This window comes from Aricia agestis, chromosome 1 (assembly GCF_905147365.1).
Source record: "Aricia agestis chromosome 1, ilAriAges1.1, whole genome shotgun sequence".
Classification (NCBI taxonomy): Eukaryota; Metazoa; Arthropoda; class Insecta; order Lepidoptera; family Lycaenidae; genus Aricia; species Aricia agestis.
The window spans coordinates 22308608-22331979 of NC_056406.1; the positions used below are offsets into that span (position 1 = coordinate 22308608).

Here is a 23372-nt window from a genome sequence, read left to right on the forward strand (position 1 = left end):
AAATGTATGGTGCTTGCAGTATTATTTAAGCGACGCGGAGAGAGAAACTAAAATGTTGTCTGATTTAATTAAAATGGCAATACTAATTTCTGTGGTTTATTCTTTCAAATTCGAACAATTCACAGATTTTTACGCACATTTTATTTTGGTATGTAATGCAAGGATTATATCACACGGTTTGATAAGCACATATTATAATGTCACCTATGAGATCTAAAAATTTTTGAGTTTGAGTTTAAGAAGTGCGATTATATGCAAGATTAAGTGCAAGAGGCAAGACATCTGGGTGTTCTTCCTAACAAACATTATATAATCCATATCTTCTCTCTTCTTCCTTCATTCTTAGTGTCTAAACACACCATGCCGATGTTCCGCAGCGGAAGTTCGGCATGATTACGTCAGCAAAGTCAAACGCATACAAACGCGACGTAATTTCGGCATGGTGTGTCATCAGTAATTTAAAATACATTGCAGGCGCAATCATGCCGAACTTCGCATGCCGCCGCGGAACTTCGGCATGGTGTGTTTAGACACTTATGGTTTGAGATAATTCTACACTCGAGGCATCTGTGTTTAATCCTCTTTAAGCTAAGCCAGGTATTTTATTGTTTTCTACTTTTGATTGCTTAGCAAACATTTTGTTTATTTCTTTTTACGACTTTGTTTCGGTGTAGTGGACGTGTAAATAAGATTTTTATTAACTTAAAATGTGATTGTACTGGAATTAATGTTTTGATTTATAAACGGAAACATCGTGTACATGTTTGTTATTTAGTGATTACAAATATGTATTATTTATACACACACTTCCTTACTGATATATAGTTTATTACACAGCTAAAAACCTTTATTAAATTGTGGCTGTCTTTAACAAACCGAGACAGCAGTATTTTATAAGTTATCAGCTGTGCAGAATTATTATTCGTAAGGGGTACAATACATGAGTAACGAATTTTTCGCTAGAACCATTCATGTAGGCCGTTGATTGTAATCCACACAAATGTCAGTCATACAATTACTTTATCAATGACGGGTTGGAAGTTAGCAACAGGTTATGTTTGCAACACTTCGCAAAGATTGTAAACGAAGCTAACTCAGAGTATTTTCTGTCTTCTTTTTACTAGAGACGAAGATATTATCGTCATTGGATCGATATCAAAGTTTATGGCTGATATTCTATTATTTTATATCCTTCCGATAATTTTAAATTGCATGATTTTAAGCACGAATAATATTCGATTCGATCAGCCGTCCCATATATTATGATATATTTATACATTTTACGTTTATCGCGATATACAATTTTATATTTGGCGGTTAGTACAATTATTTGGAGTTTATCGTTAGATAAGCTTTTACAGTTTACAAGCTTTTTACATTAGACCTAGGTATTTAGGTCTTTTAATATGACAAAATGATCTTAGTTCATTGAAATGTTTACTAATTCGTACAAAATTTTGTAATTTTAATTTTTATACTTTACAAGCTTGTTTTAAACTGTAAGCTATATTATATTATATTATTGGAATTACGTACTAGCAGTGGCGTAACTATATATAATATCCGGGGCCCGTGACAAATTGGTGGGGCCCTATCAGTAAAAATCGTCACATTAATAATAAAACAATGTATAAAAAAATTCTGACCTCACGGCCTCTTGGGCCGGGGCCCTTTTGGGTCGAGGGCCCGTGGCATTTGCCAGCCCTGCCACCCTATAGTTACGCAACTGCATACTAGTATATCGTGATAAATAGTTTAACATATTCTGTGGATTACCAGGACTCCATAAGTAGAGCACAGTAGAGCATTTATTTTGCAAGCATTATTAACGTAGACGTAGGATGTTATAGTAATATATGTTGATTTGTAGTTATAAGCTTTCTGTTGTTCAAATAACGGTATTTTAAAGTTAAAACGAAACGTAGTCACAGTATTTCGCAAAACTTGTTTATTATGTATTTTGGTACTTAATGAAATATTTTACCAGTAATTTCTATAGCTAATTCCAAACTATACCCACATGCAATGGTCGTTTATGATTTGAACAAAGGGTTGTATGATATTTTTTATTAATCTTAATCCTTTTATATCCTATCCAGGTTGTGTAAGCTTTTATGCTTATATATATTTATATATGTATAGCTTTTATTTATAATATATTTTTTGCGATTTACTGTGGCCTATTAAATATACTTAAATAATCTGTAATTTTTCGACAATGGAAAGCGTCCATTATGTTTAAAAATATAATCGTTTATTTGATATAAAATTAATGCATGCAATAAAATTAATATTGATATTTTGATAATCATGTCCTAGTGTATAATAAACGTTTATTTTAAATCGTAACACTTTGGTGATTTGTTGTGAAGATTAATTTAAAATTTTTATATTTTAAAATAATTTAATAATGTAAGTAAGTTTTATTGAAATATTTTTAAACTTACCCCCCTTTTTACGTGTTTTGAAATTTTGTCGCGGTGCTTTACACGAGGACGCCATATACTATATTTTATTTATAACTTTATCGTCTAAAATCTAAATCTACGCTCATAGTTTTTTATCAAACCGAGGCGCGAGTACAGGGTGAACATATTGTAATCGACCTGAAATTATAAATGTTGACTACCCGCGCTATTGTAAACATGTTACTCTAATACATTTATTGTTGTTTCATTGCCAGACGATTAAAATGTTGCCAGTGTCAAGCGACATTTAGTTACCAGACTAAAATATTAACTTGTCGAAACTTTGGTACCGGCAACATCTTTTCTAGGTTTGAGTTCCACATAAAATTACACGAGCCATATGAAATGTGAGAGATGCGCCATTATATTTTAGTTTAATTAAGAATATTGTTTACCTATCTTATTGTTTTGTGAGTATATTTAGGCCCCGGATTGTCATAAAAATGTATAGTCGCTAATATCTAGGTGTGAGAAATATACAGGTAATCATTTATTTATTGAATCATCTTATTATAATTAAAATTATATGTGCAAATGACTTTTTTTATAATGTGTAAATATAATATGTATATTATGTCAACGTCAATTCGGGCTTAAATATATTGTTTTTTAATTTTCATATTCTTTTATTGATCTTACTGCTGAGACCTCGGAAGCAATTCGCATTATTATTTATATTCAATTCGTCGGTTGACTAAACTCGATGTCTCTTTCGCGCACGCCTTATTTGACGAATGTGCGAGTAGGATAGCATTTGAAAACTAGAGCCATACGAATCGAATAGAAATACTCACGTGAGCTTCTGACGTAACGATAATTTCGGTTCGCTTGTAAACGAAGTACAAATCAATAGTGTCAGTCATCAGTTTAGTTTATTATTGCTTAGTTAAGGGAGTCATGCTGTACTACATATCTTGTGTTTCGCAAAAAAATCTTATGACTAGGAAAGTTGTATCACTGCCCAAAACATTTAGGTTTGACGCAATTAGGTTTTTTTTTTAATTTTATAATTTTTTCTGCTCTGTAATGAGGTATTTAATTTAAAAGAAAAAAATTTGAATTTACAGTACCTTGATGGAAAATTAGATTTTATAACCTTTTTACCTGTAGTAGTTTATAGTTGATCCTTTATAAATATTTTTATGATATTTTACTTTTTCTTGGCACCACTGCTAGGTATATAGTGTTGAACTTCAAACGCATCATTTTATGAATTTTAAATATTTTGGCTTTGAATATAAAAAATGTAGTGCAATAATTTGGCTTGTCCTATTTGAAAATATATTTTGTTACTCCTGTAACGGACGGGCACGGTGTAGATATATTGTACAGCATTTTAGCAGCCTTATCATGTAATTTTTAATGTATCATAATAGTAATAATGGAAATGTATTCAATTATATAAGTCGTTGTCGTAACGCAAGGTTGAAAATTACATGGTAAGTGATACTCAGGTTACGTTTTGTACCTAACAGAGATTAAGAAAAGGTGATAACGATAAATGTATTTATGGTGTGTAGAGGCGGGAGGAGTTCGGAGCTGGGTAACATTTACCTGAGACGAAATTTATATAATGGTGTACATTTTTGATACGTTGTACAAAAGAGACATTTGGTATGTTATTTTATAGGAATGAAAATAAATAGCCTTAATAAACTATTTGCGTATTTTTTGCCTAAGTACCTTCCCTGATATCAATTCAATATTAAAATCCGGACGTGACATGTGCAAGCTACACCTATACAGTATACTCTATCTATCGCTATCGCGCTCTAATCGCGTGCCTGTGAAAACATAAAAGTAATATAAATAAGGAGCAAAAGAGAAAGAGATAGATAGCGGTGTGCTGTACGAATTTATTCATACTTCTACTATATAATTATCTTATAACTTTAAACGAGCAATTCTTGTATATATATATATATATATATATTACCCCCTATATATTAATTTAGTATATAGGGGGTTTTGGGGGCGATAAATCGATCTAGCTAGGAATCATTTTTAGAAAATGTCATTTTATACGTGTTTTATCGAGCAAAGCTCGGTCAAATAGCTAGTATTCCTAATCTGTGTTGATACTCACGGAGCATAGAATAATATATTACCCAGAAACATGATGTAGGTACTTACCAAAAATAGTGCTAACATTGTTTTATAATTTTGTTAGCAATGTAATAAATGACACAAAACAAAAAGTTAAATAGACTTTATTATAATTTTCAATTCAATGAAATTATTAATATTAATTACAGTATGAGATACGTAATGACTTATTTAATGATATGATGACTCGTTTTGTATAACAACTCGTAAAACTATAATATACAAACACCACTGCAACCTAAGCTATGGGTATCGACAAGTAACTTGCACTGTTATTATAGTATTTTATTAAATATTTGAAGAAACTGTTATGCATGATTTATTTTATTATACAAGTAACTAATAACTATTTATCTTTATGTTTTTAAATGTTATATTATAAAAAAGTCAATATTAAAAAAGTCAGCTTTAACAGTTGTCTGATGTTAATGAAGTGATAAAGAACTTCGCTTATACATGTTGGCAACACTGAAATTCAAATCTGTTTCAAGATCATTTTATTAATTTAAAAGTAAAAAATATAAAGAAACTAATATGTCACGTGTATTTCTTAATTGCTTTGACCGAGTGTATTCAAAATTTGTAGCTGAAATAAGCATTATGCGTAGAAAGAAAAATATAAAAATATATTATCATAGTCAACTATGAACGTTACTCTACGGTCTAAAATAAACACTGTACAAATTACTTGTCGATGACAAATACTATTTTACGTAAAAAATAAATAATTTGTTTTCATTCATCACATATTTGTACTCACAAACTTTGGATTTTTTTATCTTCACACTATGGAGAAGATATCACAAGTAATTCTTTCATAGCCATAAATGAAAACTAACACGATACATCAGAGGGGTTAGTGCGAGTTTTATTCGATCATACGCATCGAGCACGTAAACGCAAATTGGGGGCGGGGGGGGGGGGCAAATTACCCAGGTTCTGGGCCAAGGGGGGGCAAATTACGCAGATTCTGGGCCAGGCCAAAATCAGATTTTTTATAAGCTAGGTGTTTATAAAGAATAAAAAATTAATAATTTTTAGTTGTAAAAATATTGTATTGCAAAGAAATGGCAAAAATTTGTTTTATTATTTTTATTTTTATAGATGAAAGTACTAGATAGTAGGGACGTCAACATGATCCAGGGGGGGCAGCTGCCCCCCCCTCGGTACGCCCATGATTGTTTTACAATAAACAGTACTTAAATTAGGAGCGCGTTCTCTTACTCCAACAGTATACTGACAGAACGTCAGAGACGAAAATTGATTAATTGGAGACTTTGACATAAGCCCCATATATTATAATCTGTCAAACTCTTCATTAAATTAAAGTTTAATCATCATTAAATGTCTCGGAGTGCGGCAGTTAGAGTTATGGGGATTTATAGCATAAAGTAGCAGTCTATCAGTAATAATAGCAGTCCTAGGCCCGTATAAATAGTCAGCACTCAAGATGCATCTCGGTCTCAAGCACGGTTCAGGCTCTGTGACTGGTTGGCTGTCAAAATTTGGACCAATCACAGAGCCGAATCGCGTCTTGAGACCGGGTCGCATCTTAAGTGCTGACTATTTATACGGGCCTTAAAATACTGTTGCATCAGATAGATGGCTTGTATTATTGTAAAAAAAGTAATTTTTCTAAATGAGTAGGTAGTTTAAAAACCTTGTCAAAATATTATTGTACCCCAGTGCAGTGGTATATTGTAGATAGTAGTTGGGATAAGTATGAGAACACGCCCTATATATATTCTTTTGTCGTAGTAATATGTCAAATCCGATAGATGTCGCTTCCTCAACATAATGGAATGTTAAATATTTTAAGTATAAGATATCAGTAGACAGTATGAACATTTCACACTTAACGACTATAGAGAAAACACACATGCTAAAATTAAAACAATAAAGCAAATTCCAATGGCATAAAAAGTAATTTTATACAATTAAAATTACTAGCCAATTTTATCGAAAAATAAACAACATTGTCAATTAATTATTGAAATAATTTTTAGACATTACTAAATTCATAATATTTTTTGATACATTTTTGCAACGAAAGTAGCTAATATACATAAAGTTTTTAAAGTGTGTTTGTTATTTGCATCTAGCTGCTAGCAGATTGAATCAATAAATACTTACTATATTTATTACTAATATCCTAAAGGAAGTAAATTGTTTATATTTTACTAATATGTTATAAAGCTTCTTGGAATAAATAGTTATTGCTAACGATAGTAACATTAAGCGTTCCTTAGAATACATTGACAATGTCAATTTTTTATTTACTAACTATAATCGTACCCCTGTACTAATAAAAAATACTTACAAAGCGTATAACCAGTCAAGGACCCTTACCCTCATCTGCCAGATGCCTTTTCACTGTGCCAGACACAGACAAGCAGATTTTGTGTAGTTACTCGCTGTGTAAAAATCTTTATTAGAAAGGGGGTTAAAAAAGGGGTGAGTGTATTCTTTATTTGAAGTTTAAAAAAATCAGTCAAATCCCTCAATTACTATGAGTTATGTAAGATGTAACTAATATCCTACTGCTTTATACTATTTGTAACATTAAGGTAATTTTTAATGGACCTATATTGAGAACACTGCTATTTCAATAATATTCTATGATTGTAAGTTACTCAACACATTAAACTTTAAAGTAATTTCTAGCCGTTACTATGATTGTTAAATTGTGAATATAGAAAAATACACTTTTACTAATAATATGGATTTGATATTAAAACTTTGGTATACCAAAGATATGCATTTCGATGGCCGTTGTTACACTCAAGAGCGACATGGATACACATACACATATAATATTTGCTATATATCGCAGTCATCTAGTTGAATCTGCTATTTTATTGAATGACTAGCGAATTCATTGAATAAAACCATTTAATTGACAGTCAAAGTAATATTGGTTTCCAGGACCCGATCTAGCCATTTAGCCGCTCCCGGCAAAGATCATTTTCGCCGCCCTTTACATATACAGGAAACATATTTGTTGGGGGAAAATGGGAGGAATATTTAAATAAAATACTCAAATATTTCCACTAGCAAACTTAAGGTAGGTTAGCTGGTAAAATTCTCAAACTTAAGTGGTGGATGGCTAGGTTGGAAGATAGGAATAAGTCAATTTCGCCGCCCCTCATTTTTGCCGCTCTGGGCAAATGCCCGGCTCGCCCCCCCTTAGATCAGGCCCTATTGGTTTCTTTTAATATAAGTAATGTATAATATTATAACTACCTACTAGAACTTCACACACCATGCAAATCATGGTCAAGAACTAAATATACCTTACCACCTACATGTACTATCAGAGAAGTTGATTCCTATGCAAATCGGGGACCTAAGTAGTTTGGTTGCGTTACGTCAAACCGAGCTGACAGATCACATTCGATACACAATAACATTGAATTCACTTATCACCCGTGCCCAGTGCATGGCAATCAGTTTACGTTCACATCTTTCGCCTTAACTCTGACGCTGGCAACTCCTAAATGGGTAGGCTTACGCCAAAAGAAGAAGAAGAAGAACATTGAATTGACATATTCGACCAAATAACGTTGGTCTGTCAATTTCTAGGAATCAACTTCCTCGATGGTACATTGTAAAACTACATTCTGTGAATAAATAACTTGTATTTGAAAGACTTGACGAGTTGGCCTTTAGGTTGATGTGAAACGTTACAATCAAGGATTGAAGAGTTGGCTTTTCAGTTCAGAGGCATTCAATTAAATGGTTTCTTTCAATGAACGCGCTAGTCTGTCAATGAAATAGCAGATTCAAACAGATAACTGCGAGATATCTTCTCACGAATGTAAACTGTTTGTTCACATTTTGTTAATTACAATAAACCCATACTATCAGTTTACACCGAGGAGAGACGATATGCAGCTATAGAATAGCTATTCAAAATTGAACTTTATTAGCTACACAAAAAGATGTAGGTTTCATTGAAGCCAGAGGTCGATTTTCGATCTGCTCCAGAGGTTTTTGTGTAGTGAATAAGTTTTGATTTAGAATTGCTTATTTAGATAGGCTGCGATGTGTCACATCTCGGTGTAACCTAACCCTTAGTAGGCTACAAAACATTGTTCAATATTACTTATATCTATTTAATATTATGAGGAATGTTTATTGCTCATGAATCTTTAACAATACTTTGTCTATTGGTTGTATACTGTAAAGTGTAGTTACTAAGACAACATTGTCATTTCGGTTATAAAAATCTTTAAATTTTTGGTTGCATGAACACTATACGTTTTTATTTAAAGTAAATAAGTTTATTATTGATACGAGATTGAACGATTACACGCACAATTCTGGATGGCTAAATCTTTATAACATTAAAATACCACATTATAGGTGGGTAGGTTACAAACTTTAGAAGCGCCATCTAGTATTAATAAGAGGCTAACAAGAAGCTATATAAAATCGCACATACATCTAATCTAAAAGGACATTAAGATTAAATTGGGTCAATTTTAGCGATATTCGATTCACAATCTTCCGTTTTTTAAACACGTTTTACGCACACTTTTATCTTAATTTTGGCAAGTTTTAATAAGATCTAGGCATACTTCAATCTTTCTCACATCTTAAGACTGAAACATTATGGCAGCTGCCTTAATTTCAAGGTACTTAACTACCTCTAATGAGAATCCATCCAGCTTCTTGTCAGATCACTTAAGTGTTGTAAGACATTTTCTCTTGCAGTATTTGAAAGTAGCACGCCTGAAAATAACATAAAATTTCATTAGATACAATGTAGTTTTACTTCTCAAATTTGAGATATTACAAATTCGAATAAGGTTAGTCGGCTGACTAAAATATAATTTTTAGTCAGTCGACTAACCTTAACAAAAGGTTCGTAAAATGGCAGGCATGGAAAGGCACAGGCATAGGGCATACCATTTGAAGGGACACAGGATACTTTTATCAAAGGAAAATGTACCATTTCTGTGGGATACTGTTTTACGCGGACGGGGCCACGTGCTACTTCTAGTCTTATTCAAGGTGAAAAAAAAAACAAAGTGGTCATATTTTTGGGTATAAAGTTTACACACTATAAAGTTTACTGTGAAAGTAGCAGCGCTGAAAGGGTTTATACTTTTTAAAATTATTGTATGTGCAAATTCATGGCGTTGAGGCATTTCTAATAGAAAAAATATGAGTTAAAAGTTATTCTTTCAGTGCTGCTACTTTTATGGTGAATTCTTTACAAGGGACACAAACATACCCTAAACTCTTAAGTAACACACATACTATGGACGCTGTTAAGCATTCGTCTACTACCCCAGTCATGTTTTGTAGATGATTTAAAACAAGACTGCTTTCAAAATTCAACAAAAAAAAAATTGTGGGTTAGTACCATCGAGGAAATTGATTCCTAGGCAGTTGACCAACCGATGTCAATTCAATGTTAACTGTGAGCGCTCTTACAGACGAACGGCACGTGTCGGTGGCATGTGTCGGCGGCAGTCGACGGCAGTTGACGGCACGTGTCGGCGGCAGCCGACGGCAGCCTTTGACAATTTATGACGCTTGCAGGGGACCTACCACGACCTTTCCTAAAACGATCATGTTTCCAGAAAGCTTTGTTGTAAGATTACAATAACATTACCGTACTCACTTTTCAAATATAATTTTACTAAAAAACAGTAAAAAATGCATATTGTTAAATCCCCTGTGAAATATCAACTTTTTTAAGATCGCTAGCTTGACGTTAAAGTAATTATTGCTTATCTGTCAAACAGTGTCGCTTAGTAGAGGTGGTGGAAGGCCCCTAGTTGTGACGTACCGCCTAAAGGTAAGCGGCCACAGGTCGGTATCATACGCAAAGGACATCTCGCATCAAACGGATAACTTTTTCACAGTACTTCCGCTCAATCCATACGCCCATTACCTTGAGCGTGGTGAACATGAGTCCCAGCTCGCCGTGCTGCAGGGTGGGCTCCAGGAAGTCCTCGATGAAGTGGATCTCGGAGCCGAGTTGCAGCACTCCCGCGCGGACCACCACGTAGTGGAACACCGGGAACAGCTCGTCCATGCTCCACAGGTACTGCTGACCTGGGGGCAGACGGGGGGTCAGCTGACAGTTGGGTGTCGACAGCTGTGGGAGACAGGGGGACAACAGCTGGGGACAGTTGGGGCGTTGACAGCTGTGGGAGACGAGGGGTCAACAGCTGTGGGAGACGGGGGGTCAACAGCTGTGGGAGCTGGGGGGTCAACAACTGTGGGAGATGGGGGGGTCAACAGCTGTGGGAGACGGGGGGTCGACAGCTGGGGACAGCTGGGGGATCGACTGCTGTGGGAGATGGTCGCCCGAGCTGGCGCGGCACGGCTCGTGATTTATTACATAAATCTTATTTAAAATGACAATGACATATTACGTCAATGCATTAAAATATCCAAATTTCATTGAAATCAGGCTGGAGTCTTATATCCTCTGTCAACTCACCGAGTTCCTGCTGAACAGCCACCGTCATCTTCTGGAAGGTGTTCCGGATGACGAGCAGCTTTTCTATGGGGGAGAAGGTGGTCTTGAGCTGCTGCAGCGTCTCCACCGACTCCTGGAACAGTCGCTCCTTGTGAGGTGACCGGGATGGGGATTGCACGCAGTCCGTCGTCCAGAACTTTCTGTGAGAAAAGGAGAAGATTATGCAGTCGATAAATACGTAATAAAAGACACGACTATCAATCTGTTTAGGTGAAAAATTTGCATTTTTATCATTTTGTGCGACCCTGATGTCCATCAGGGTCAAGTAGAATTATGTACAAGGCTAACTTTGTATTATAAGCCATAACCAGACTCGAGCTAGTAAGAAACTTTCAAGATGGCTGGCAGGCTAATATGACGCTCTTTCTTTCTCAGTTTTTAACTTTGGACAAGCGACTAAGGTGATCGAGACGTCGGCCTGAACGTAACGTAATACTTACTGGTCAATCCCTAACATCGGCATGAGGGTAGCATCAGGCTGCTTGTTCCACTTGAGCAGCCGCCGCCAGTAGTGATCGTCCTCGCGCTTGTTGTGCAGTGCGTACAGCACGAACAGTGCCGCCTGCACGCGCGCCAGCAGCGCCGCGCCCGCCACCGCGCCCGCTGACACGCCCTCCCTGTTGACGACATGTGAGTTAGCTATGTGTGTGTGTACTGTGTTATGTGTACAGCACGAACAGCGCCACCTGCACGCGCGCCAGCAGCGCCGCGCCCGCCACCGCGCGCGCTTACACGCCCTCCCTGTTAACGACATGTGAGTTAGCTATGTGAGTTAGCTATGTGTGCGTGTGTGTGTGTGCGTGTGTGAGTGTGTGTGTGTGTGTGTTCTTCTTGTCTTCTTGACAAGTAAATTAGACGCACAAATTACTCACCCCTCTATAGGATTCTCCTCCTGATTACTTTCGTCTTTGGTCTTATACGGTAGCACGAGGTCTTCGCCCTCTGGTGGCAGCGCAGGAAACAGCAGTCTGAACACTTGGTACACTCTGGTCGTGATACTCTTCAGTTCGGCCACAGCATGGTTCAGGAGAAGTGGATGTACCCTTACCCCACCGTACGTGGTGTTAAAGGCGTTAGTTAAACCCAGTATTAGCTGACCTAACGGATGGTGAGTGGACTCACATGCCTGGAATAAAAAAAAATATTTTCAGTAAAATACTAGATCTTGTATGTTGTTGAAATATGGTTAACCAGATGATGCCCGCAACTCCGTTGCCAAAATTCGTTTATGTGCGTGTGAACCGCACATTTTTCCGGGATAAAAAGTATCCTATCCTTTCTCAGGCTTTAGACTATCTTTGTACAAAATTTCATTACAATCGGTTCACTAGTTTTGGCGTGAAAGCGAGACAGACAGACAGAGATACTTTCGCATTTATAATATTAGTATAGATAGTATAGATAATATTAGTAACTTAACACAAAATTGTTATCAGTACGTCTTAAATAAGATAGAAATAATACTTACATTATGCAAATACTGCTTTACCTCCATAAAGTCAGCCAAAGTCAGAGATTTCTGCCCAAACTTGGGTATAACTTCTAAGCAATCGACGGACTTTTCCAAATCAGATCCATTGTTCTTAAAGCTCTTAGTTTGCTTATCCTTGTAAGAGCAAGATATAGCTACTGCAACATTCTGCCAAATTTTAACATTGTCTATAGTCGCATTTGGCCCGTTTGTAAAATGACTAGCGGTGGGGGTTAAGACGGTTTCTGACACGCCCATACTGTGCAGACATTGGCGGAATAGGGCGTTCCATTTCTGATTTGGTGCTACACTTAGTTTCCCAAAGGAGCTGAAAAGATAAGTAATTTTGCAAATGGTTTATTACTAAATCTGTGTTCCTAGATCAATGCTTATTTAGTCCAAGTTTCCCCATAGTAGCAAGATTGGATTGAGAAGGTCAATATGCTTTAGAAATTAAAGGAAACAAATGAAACTTAACTACTTTACAATCGCTAAGCTGATGATAACAAATATTAATTTTATTCAGCAGCATCTACCAGAAGGTCTGAAGAGTTTTTAGCTACATTCAAAATGCTACAGCTGAAATATTTTTTCATGTCCCCATCTATGAGAGTTCTAAATTATTCTTAATCTTAACTTACTTTGGTTTAGAATTATTAGTCTGTAGTGATGTATTCGAAAATTTGAGATGCATGACTCCATTGGATATTTTCACTCCCTCAGTCCAAGGCCCGCTCAAACTACCCTCAATTTTGTCGCCACTGGAAAACGTAAGGACACCCTTGCCACAAAATACGCCTGCGGACCTGAATTCTCCTTCATAATTCGTACCGTCTTCGAAAATCATCACACCATGACCCTACAACATAAAAAACGGTTAGTTTTTGCAAACAAATATGAATCTACCATCGTAAAATGATTGCAAAAAAAATATTTGGCTTGTTTTTGCAATATACCCTCATATCGAATGCTTCTTTCGTGGGGGGCGATAGAAGTAGTTTATTATAACTTAAAAAAAAGCTTACCGTCAATACGTCCTGTGTAAAGACTCCTTCATAGTAAATCCCGTCAAGCGTCACTATCAGACCACAGCCATTCTTCTTGTTGTCAGTCCAATTGCCCAAATATTTCTCGCCCTTACCAATATCGTCAATAACCCCATACCCGTGTTTTACCCCACCCATCCATTCTCCGGTGTAGATTGTGGCCGTGGATGAAGTAAAGTCCCCCTGCCTTTTGACGCCATGACCGTGTGGTAGGCCATCCTTGAAGTACCCCTCGTAAATATCCCCATTACTGTATTTCATGACCCCATACCCGTTCTGAAGGTTGTCCTTCCATTGCCCTTCGTATGTCCCTAAAACAAAGACACATCATTTTCATGAGTCACGAATTTATTGATATTTTCTTGATTCATCAATGAATTTTTTTTAAAGTCTCTTACCAACATTCGGAATTTCCATTTTTCCGTGCCCACAAAGTGAATTAAGTTGAAATTGCCCTACATAAAATTTACCGTCTGGCCATTCTACCTTACCATTACCATGAATTTTACCATCTAACCATCTACCATTAAATTTGGCATCTTTATAAAATGAGTTTTTACTGGAAAATGTGTAGCTCGCAGTCCTAACTGCAGGCGGTTTAAAGGCCGATTCTTTATTCAAAACCATTCTGATCGATGTATTCAAGCAATGGATCCAATCAGTTTTTTCAGACTCAGAATTTGTTGATAAACATAACACCTCCTCAGGGGTTGTCAGTTGTAAAACATTTTGTACAGAATCGGTATTAGGAACACCTTCTACCCATAATGTTCTCAAAGGATGTACATTAGTTGTACTTCCAGTCACATGTATAAATAAATCATTGAATAATATAAACCAGTGGCTACTAAATCTACCAGGATTGACTAAACTTAAAGGTTTTGATTTTGATTCTCTTATTAGTCTTCTTTCTGGTGTTCTGTGTTGATCTAACCCTTTACCAACAGTTTCCCAGAACAGTTTTGTTCCATCTGCCTCTTTCCTGTTTTTCTCCTGCTCCTCTATAAGAGTTTCTAAAGCTGCCACAACATTATTTATTCTTTCCTCTATATTTTTACCATCCTTCTTTGGTTTACTCTTGCACCTTAACAATGACTGAGCAATACATTTGTAGGAGCTCAGTCTCGTTAGAGGTTGAATAAAAGCTAATGCAATGACTGCCTCCGAAGTTTTCTTATTATTTTTCTGTTTGTTTGAGGGCAGTTGATCACTAAACAGATTATAAATACGAGAGTGAACATCAATAACATTATTTATTTGTGAGAATCCACCAATAACAATTAAATTACTTACTGCTAAATAATACTTTCTATATAAATAAATAATCTCTTCTAAATTTTGTATTAAAGTAATATCACATTCATGTATATGCTTCTCCGCATACTGCCACGTCGACAGGACATTCAGGGCAGTAATATTTAGTATATCTCCAAACAGATCACACACAGTCTCATAAACATTGGAGTGACAAGCTATTGCTTTGCTCTTTTTTAAGAAAGGCTTAACTAAATAATGATATATCAATAACATCTCCTCTAAATATCTTTGAGCAACTGATAAATTCTGGAATAGATGTGATGTAGTACTCTCCTCTATGGCACAGTAGCTTAAGTTCCCAGAAGACAATACCCTCCAATGATAACATTTATTCTGCAATTTTGTAGAATTTGGTAGCTCATTTTCTACATCTCTACAGTTATTGCTAGTTTCAGTACCTTTATTATTATTATTATTAAGATTCACAATGGACTCTGTAAAACCATCAGTATGTTTTCCCATGTAGTAAATATTTTCATTGTGTGTGTAAGTAATTGTATGATTATCTATGGCTATCATGTCTCTGATGCGATCACTGTCTGAATTCCCAGTGAATTGTCTGGGGCCACTTTTGTCATCTCTGGAATCGAAACTCACTTGATGAAAATGATTGTAGCCCCACAGAAACAATCTTCCGTCTAGTGTGAGAGCACCACAGTGCCATTTTCCACAAGAAACTTTTTGTAGTCCAAATCCAGAGAGGCTCATAACAACCATGGGTTTGACCCTTTTGACCGTGTCTCCAATACCTAATTGCCCATAGTAAATGTCTCCCCATGTCCATAACTCAGTACCCAGAATATTCTTACCGAGTTTTGACATTTTTTTGAGATTATCATTCTTCCTAGCTGTCTCAAATTCTTTCTCACTGCTTATCGTACTGGTTGAAAATTGGAGATCATCAACTTTATTAGAATTGAGGCTGTATAAAAGTGGTGTTGTTTCATCATTAATATTACAATTTTGCAGCTCCACTGTCTCATTGTTGTCACTACTTCCACTGACATGTCTAGAGAGTGTAGCCACCTTATCTCCTACGGTCTTTACACCTTCATAAACAAAATTTGTTAGATTAGAAACATTCTCCTTGATGATCCTCGTTGGTTTTTCTGTGTATTCAACTATATAATCCTCTCCTGCTGATACCCATGATAGTTGTCTACTCAAAAACTGTCTTGCTGCATCTGTATTAATAAATATATTGTTAACTTTTTCTGAATCACTTACATTTTCATCATTTTCTTGATTACCATCTTGGCTATTTGCTTCATCATTTACTTTATCATGATCAGCTCCATCATTATTTTTAACAACATCACACATTGCAACCTTGGATTCCTCAGATGAGGGACTGGAATCCTCACTTAAGCTATGAGCATCTACATGGAGGTCTGTCTGGGGAGCTGTTGTACTACTGGACTCTTCACTGGACTTGCTGATGTGCACTCCAAGTGGGCAAGTCTCGGACAGGGACGGTACCGATGCCGGGGAGGCTAAGCCTATGATAGTTTGACATTGGGAACAATTAGAAGCGAACACCTCCTCATCGTCATTGTCACTGTCGGTATCACAATTTGATTGCTTAACATTTTTCCTCGCTATCACAGCAGCAAAATTTTGGCCAACGGATGCACTGTACACTGTTCTTCCCTCGAAAAATGGCACTTTCTTAATGCTAACAGACTCTAAGCCTATTTGGGGCATTGTACCGGAACCCCAAAGATGGCCATCGCTGCTTATGAAGAGTTGCCCAAAGTCGCTAGTCACTACATTTCTAAATTTGACCTTATAACTAGAACTTTTGAAACCATGTGGACAACATTTGGAATCCTCTTTAACAACTAATTCTTCCTTATTTTTAAATGTCGAATTTGTTTTGTATAATCTGCCATGAACATCTATTATATAAAGAATATCGTTGTGAAAAGATATATCGATAGCAGATATTCCGCTAATTTTTTTAAACGTCAATTCTTCTTCAATTATTTCACAGTAATATAGACCATGGTCATTACCTAGAACAATGAAATCTTTGTCCAAAGAACAAATCTTAACTATCTTTTCGGGTACCAACTGATTTGATTGGATTTTTAGTGGTGTTATTCCTTTCCAAAACTTATGTTGACTCATTTTATAGTCATTTCCTTATTTTCTAAGTAAAAAGCGATTAGGTGGATCATTGACATTTAGTTCAATTCTCCAATTAAACACGATAGGGGCTATCTTTCGCTGTGATGCTGTTTATATAAGTTATTTATAACTGCACTTAAACATGTAAATAAATTCTTCATCACTTTTGAAAATCATTTTGTTTATAAAATTGTACAAATTGTAGTAGGTAACTGGTAAGTAATTTGTAAGTTTGACGTTTGTTATCGATACACTTTTGACTTTGACAACTGAACTGATAAATTTTGACTGTTAGTTTTTTAATAAATATTATTCCTATTGCAAAAAAAGAATCATAATGTGATTTTTTATTTTGGATTAATTATTAAAATAGGTTGAAATGACTAGTGATTGGACAGTACTTGTCATTGGACAGAGCACAAAAATAGTAAACACAATATTTAAAGGTTGCTTTAAAAACAGGCAGATTTTTAAGCAATCTTTATAAAATATAAAAATGTGTTTTTGTGCTTTGTCTGGTACTGTCTAATCACTAGTCATTTACATAAATTTTGTGTTTTGTGCTTTGTCCAATGACTGGTACTGTTCTTTGTAATGTGTTATTTATTTCAAAAAGCTAGCCTATAAATTCCGCCTAATCAAAATCACCAGACTTTTACAAAAAGGAGAATAGTTAAAAACAAATTTTGTAAAAGGTTTTAAACCTTTTACTTCTTTTATCATATTTAATGAAGTTGATTGCTTAAGAAAATTTCGAGTAAAAAAAATACCGCTGTCAAAAACAAATTGTCAACTGTCAAATGCCAATTGTCATGTGCTTGGCTTGCTCTTGCCAATGATTTGTAGAGCGCTTGGGCTTTCCTTTATATAAAAATGGCGAGTCGTAGTGGGCCTTCAAGGCGCGTTCCAGAGAATGAAGCTGCGATCACTTACGTACAATGTGATGGATTGGTACAGTACAAATCTAATTTCTTATAAACTAAACTCCTATGTTTGTGATCAAACTTCTCTGACACGTCACTTTTCTTGCTAACTTTCTTAAGTTTCTGCTATAATATCATTTTCTTTTAATACAAAACTATGTTATAATGCCTCTTTTACACCTACCAAATACTTTATTTCGAGTTTATAGTAAATAAAGTAAGCTATGTTGTATTCAGTTGTAAGTATAGGTTATAACTTATAAACAATAAAGGTACCTATTCAAAGCAATATCTCTGGTTCTAATTGCTTGAACCTGTTACATATTAAAAGCTGTACCTTATCATTTTGCTGTTTATGTCCATTACACTTCATGTAAATATTATTGTGTAAATGTTTAAGGCGGTGATGAAAATTGTGAAACACTGTCATGAGGAATCCTGCAGCAACATGGAAGTGGCCCAGGGGGCGCTGTTGGGTTTGGTGGTGGAGAATCGGCTGGAGATCACCAACTGCTTCCCGTTCCCAAAACATGATGATACTATGGATGAGGAGGAGTATCAGCTTGACATGATGAGACGGCTGAGGAGAGTGAATGTTGATCACTTCCATGTTGGATGGTAGGTTTATGTTTTGATATTATAACGACTATGCAAAGGAGAATGCCCAAGGTCGGTACCATTAATTCTCATGCGTCAATATGAAATTCTTATAGTAATTATTGTTCGAATTTTTTATGTAATTACACGCCCGGAATCCAATTTTTAAACCCGGAATTTAAATTAAAGAATAAAAGTTACTAAATAACTCCCTCCACATTCGGTTAGTGATGTAGTGCATTATTAGAAACACATATGTATTCAATAATACGTAACCCTTCGTGCACCACGTGGATAAAAGTTACACCGCGCACCACATGGGGTTTGTCAAACCCCAGGACTTATCTGGGCAAGGAATACGTAATTTGTATTTATTATTTTATTTTATTTCAAATAACAATTTTTTGTCTTTTCAATTGTAATATAAAACGATATTAAAGTTAAATATTTTTTATCTTTTACAGCCAAAAATGAAAATTTAGTAATCTTTTACCAAGTAAAACATAGACACTTCTTTGGGTGAGCTCCTACAATTTTTTTTTTTTTTAATGAAATAAGGGGGCAAACGAGCAAACAGGTCACCTGATGGAAAGCAACTTCCGTCGCCCATAGACACTCGCAGCACCAGAAGAGCTGCAAGTGCGTTGCCGGCCTTTTAAGAGGGAATAGGGTAATAGGGGAAGGTAGGGATGGAAAGGGAACGGAATAAGGGAGGGTAGGGAAGGGAATAGAGTAGGGGATTGGGCCTCCGGTAAACTCACTCACTCGGCGAAACACAGCGCAAGCGCTGTTTCATGACGGTTTTCTGTGAGGACGTGGTATTTCTCCGGTCGAGCCGGCCCATTCGTGCCGAAGCATGGCTCTCCCACGTCAAAAAAGTTATCTTTTATTTCCCATTCTGCTTAAAATTTTAAAACTAACTTTATAAAGAATACAAATTTAATAATATTAACTTGTATAATCAGTCTACACGATATTCAGGCAAGTTGAAATTAGTACATTTTTTACAATGAAAGTGGGCACGGTATGTGTAAGCAAATAGGTAAGTACATTATTTTGCTCACAACCGTATTTGAGTTTTTAATTTATATTCCTGATACAATTTGAATACTTCTTCATGGATCTTGATAATATTTTTGGTGGTCCAGGAGCTGTTTTGCCAAGAAATTCGTGAAAGCGCTTATGAGAACCTCTCAGTATCCATGATTTTAACTTTGCGATTTTCAAACCTTCTTCTATTAAAGTCATACTTAATTTGTTCTTAAACCTGTCCAGAAATGCTAATTAAGTCGAAACAAATTAAAATATCCCTAAAATATAGATTTTTTCATATTCCACAATACTACGTCTACGTAACTTTTTGACAACGTCCTGAACTACGTGGGGTTTGTGGGACCCCAGCGCGCTTTGTGCATGTCTGTTCTTTGCATCGGCGACACAAATGCTAAACCACTGCCATCAAACGCTAGGACAACGTCTTAACTCCAGCTACTTAAAGCGTCAATAAAATCACACGAATTTGTAAAAAGTTATGAAAGTGTTAGTACGTCTGGGGTTTGTCAGACCCCACGTGGTGCACGGAGGGTTAATAAATACCCCTAGATAGTAGATATTATAGCGACGGCTTTTATAACACGTTTCGGTGATGATTTATTACTAACATAAGCGCCTTACTCTGTTTTTGGAGCAATAACGTTCGCTCGTGTATGACCTATCAATAAAATAGGTGCTTTGAAGATTTTGAGGTTATTTTCGATTTTATCAAATTACTCTGAAACCCCGGTTTTGTTTACAAAGAAATTTTTATAGGAGCTAAAGTGATAATCATAGACTTTAAAAAACCAAGTTTCATTTTGACTCATAATGGTACGGGGTACCATATATTTTTGGGCATTCTCCTTTGCTGTAAAATCTATTATATGTGGAATTATACCTGATAGTAATTGCATCAGAGTCTCATAACTTTTAATTTAAAATTTGTTGAAAGTTTAAAAATCTTTATGCTTAAATAATAACCAGAATTTTATAATTATAAATTTCTTTAAATTGTTGTTTTTGACTTTCACCTATTTATATCTTTTCAGGTATCAAAGTGCAGATGTCGGGAACTTCCTAAGCCAGTCTCTGCTGGAGTCGCAGTATCATTATCAGACCTCTATTGAGGAGAGTGTTGTTGTCATTTACGACACAAAGAAGTCTGCTAGAGGATTCCTCACCCTGAAAGCCTACCGCCTGACTCCTCAGGTACAGATGTACATTTTTTTCTTTCTTCCTTTGACTTCTTGTTCAGTTCTCAGTCCCTTTCTGGCAAAATTAACATATATTCCAAGCGAAAAGACATTTAATACTGAAATAGTTTAGAAATAATACATCATTAGTATCCTTACTTACTAATAAAATTAGCAATATACTACTATATATATTATATATATATAGTAGTATATTGCTGATACTGTAAATGTAATTAGTGAGAGACTTAAGTTTCTTCATACGCATTTTTATAATATAACTCTGTTCAGCAATTAAAAATTGGCAACACACAATGACTGGCACATTTATATTATTATTAGTATGGTTTGTATGTAACAAAATTAAGAAATATTATGTCATATAAATGTAATAAATAAATAAAATGTCATCTTAAACATACATATAATTTCAGGCCATTGCTATGTACAAGGAGGGTGACTACACACCAGAGGCTTTGCGTAACTTGAAGATTGGCTACGAGAGCTTGTTCATTGAGGTTCCCATTGTGATTCGCAACTCGCCCCTGACTAATATCATGATGTCAGAGCTGTCCGAGATGATTCCTGAGGAGGAAGGTTACAAGTTCCTGGATCTTGGTACTGCATCTGTGCTAGAAGGTGTGTAAAATGTCATAATGTCTAATTGTTTGAAGTGGCTGACCCTATCGTTGTTAACAGCAATAAAATTTGATGATCTTATTTTCGAGTCTTCAAAGTTAAGACGACCTTTTCCTTAAGCCTGTGCCTCGTAATTGTCAAGTGCTGGTGGGACCACAATTATCTCTTGACAGGGAGGAATCACTGCCGTATGCTGGTTACATCTACAGCAGTGGTCCCCAACCTTTTTTTCATGCGGGCCACGAACATAGTTTGGTCTTGGTGTCGTGGGCCGCAACAAACATTTGTAGGGTTAAACATTCTTCAAAATTAACAAAAATTTTTAGGGTAAAAAAAATTACATTCTTCAAAGTTAACAATTTAAAAAAAAATCACGACTTTCACGACGACTTTACATTATTTTGTCGGTGGTCGTAATTTCAAAATGGTTAACATCATGTGGGTTACAAATAAAGTCTCGGCGGGCCGCATGTGGCCCGTGGGCCGCGGGTTGAGGATTGCTGATCTACAGCGTATCATATTTAAAAGTTTAAATTGTAGAAATCATAAGCATTCAGGCAGGCAGTCATTTACTACTGTATACTCTGTATATTTTTATTTTTATGAAATAAGGGGGCAAACGAGCAAACGGGTCACCTGATGGAAAGCAACTTCCGTCGCCCATTGACACTCGCAGCATCAGAAGAGCTGCAAGTGCGTTGCCGGCCTTTTAAGAGGGAATAGGTTAATATAGTAAGGAAGGGAAGGGAATAGGGGAGGGAAGAGAGGGGAATAGGGTAGGGGATTGGGCCTCCGGTAAACTCACTCACTCGACGAAACACAGCGCAAGTGCTATTTCACGCCGGTTTTCTGTGAGAACGTGGTATTTCTCCGGTCGAGCCGGCCCATTCGTGCCGAAGCATAGCTCTCCCACGTATAAATATATAGTACCAGTATTAAGAGCAGAATTATTCAATTTAATGTTTCGCCCAAAATTTGCATCTGTGTGCAAATATTCGATTTTAAACACTGTTTATACACACTACTGAGTACTGTATAAGATATTTTTTGTATTATGCTATAGCGCTTGTCTGCGCCTGACTTCGCACGTACACAATTTTGCGACACCTCCTTGTCACCACACAATACACAAATATTTACTATTACTTTACAGGCCAACTGCGCAGCCTCATGGAACGTGTTGATGAGCTAAACCAGGAGGCCATCAAGTTCAACCGTTACCAGCAGCTGGTGGTCAGGCAGCAGCAAGAGAAGCACCGTTGGTTGCTGAAGAGGGCCCAGGAGAATGCTGCCAGAGCAGCCAAGGACGAGCCCCCGCTACCTGAAGAGGATGTGAACAAGCTCTACAAGCCTCACCCCGTTCCGCCTAGACTGAACCCCATGATCGTGGCCGGCCAAATCAATACGTACAGCCAGCACATCAGCCAGTTCTGCTCGCAGAGTCTAGCTAAGCTGTATCTCACCCAAGCGCTTCAAAGTGCCAAGGACACGAAACAGAATAATTAAACTTTTTATTGGCAATAAATTGGTACTATGTATGTTGTGTTTCAATTTTATTACTTACTTCATGTTGCCTGCAACTTTGGTGTTTTTCGCGTGAGAACCATACAGTTTTATTAAACAAAACAAACTTTGATTTTAATAACGTGATAGAACTTTATCACTATGAAATCTGTTTAATGAATGCCAAATTGAAAACATTCACCATAATCTGTGACTGACTAGCACTAACTGCCGCACTCAGAGTGGAACATAAAGCCTCATACATTAAATAATAATTAAAAAAAACGCACCATTCGGTGTAGGCGACTTAAGATTGCTCAGTGACACTGGTGGGGGCAATCGGCACGTGTGTACAGTGTGGTACTCACAAGTCGCCTAACATTCCTGCATCGCGCTATCGAAGTTTTCTGAGCGCGTCGGTATATATACGACAGCTGAAATGTAT

The 23372-nt window shown here is 36.2% G+C and overlaps 2 protein-coding genes across 2 annotated transcripts; one reads left to right on the forward strand and one right to left on the reverse strand.

The window, feature by feature from the left end:
* Positions 1–9025: 9025 nt before the first annotated feature.
* On the reverse strand, positions 9026–17212 carry LOC121725839 (alsin). Its single transcript, XM_042112955.1, has 9 exons — positions 13989–17212; positions 13570–13901; positions 13186–13403; positions 12542–12872; positions 11946–12199; positions 11514–11690; positions 11035–11213; positions 10480–10643; positions 9026–9308 (listed from the first exon to the last, which is right to left on the reverse strand). The coding sequence occupies exons 1-9, from the start codon at positions 17035–17037 to the stop codon at positions 9261–9263; spliced, it is 4752 nt and encodes a 1583-aa protein (XP_041968889.1). The 5' UTR covers positions 17038–17212; the 3' UTR covers positions 9026–9260.
* A 637-nt stretch (positions 17213–17849) lies between these two features.
* Positions 17850–22962, forward strand: LOC121725863 (eukaryotic translation initiation factor 3 subunit H). The gene is made up of 5 exons (XM_042113007.1): positions 17850–17988; positions 18361–18578; positions 20642–20801; positions 21220–21424; positions 22578–22962. The coding sequence occupies exons 1-5, from the start codon at positions 17911–17913 to the stop codon at positions 22928–22930; spliced, it is 1014 nt and encodes a 337-aa protein (XP_041968941.1). The 5' UTR covers positions 17850–17910; the 3' UTR covers positions 22931–22962.
* The last annotated feature ends 410 nt before the right edge of the window (positions 22963–23372 follow it).

Bases quoted from the DNA above. Each gene is read 5' to 3' on its own strand.
- LOC121725839 (XM_042112955.1), bottom strand. From the start codon at position 17,037: ATGAGTCAACATAAGTTTTGGAAAGGAATAACACCACTAAAAATCCAA. The intron at 13,902-13,988 runs GTAAGAGACTTT...TCTTTGTTTTAG, and splicing joins AATGGAAATTCCGAATGTTG to GGACATACGAAGGGCAATGG. The intron at 12,873-13,185 runs GTAAGTTAAGAT...TTATCTTTTCAG, and splicing joins ACTAATAATTCTAAACCAAA to CTCCTTTGGGAAACTAAGTG.
- LOC121725863 (XM_042113007.1), top strand. From the start codon at position 17,911: ATGGCGAGTCGTAGTGGGCCTTCAAGGCGCGTTCCAGAGAATGAAGCT. The intron at 17,989-18,360 runs GTACAGTACAAA...TAAATGTTTAAG, and splicing joins ACGTACAATGTGATGGATTG to GCGGTGATGAAAATTGTGAA. The intron at 20,802-21,219 runs GTACAGATGTAC...ATATAATTTCAG, and splicing joins CCTACCGCCTGACTCCTCAG to GCCATTGCTATGTACAAGGA.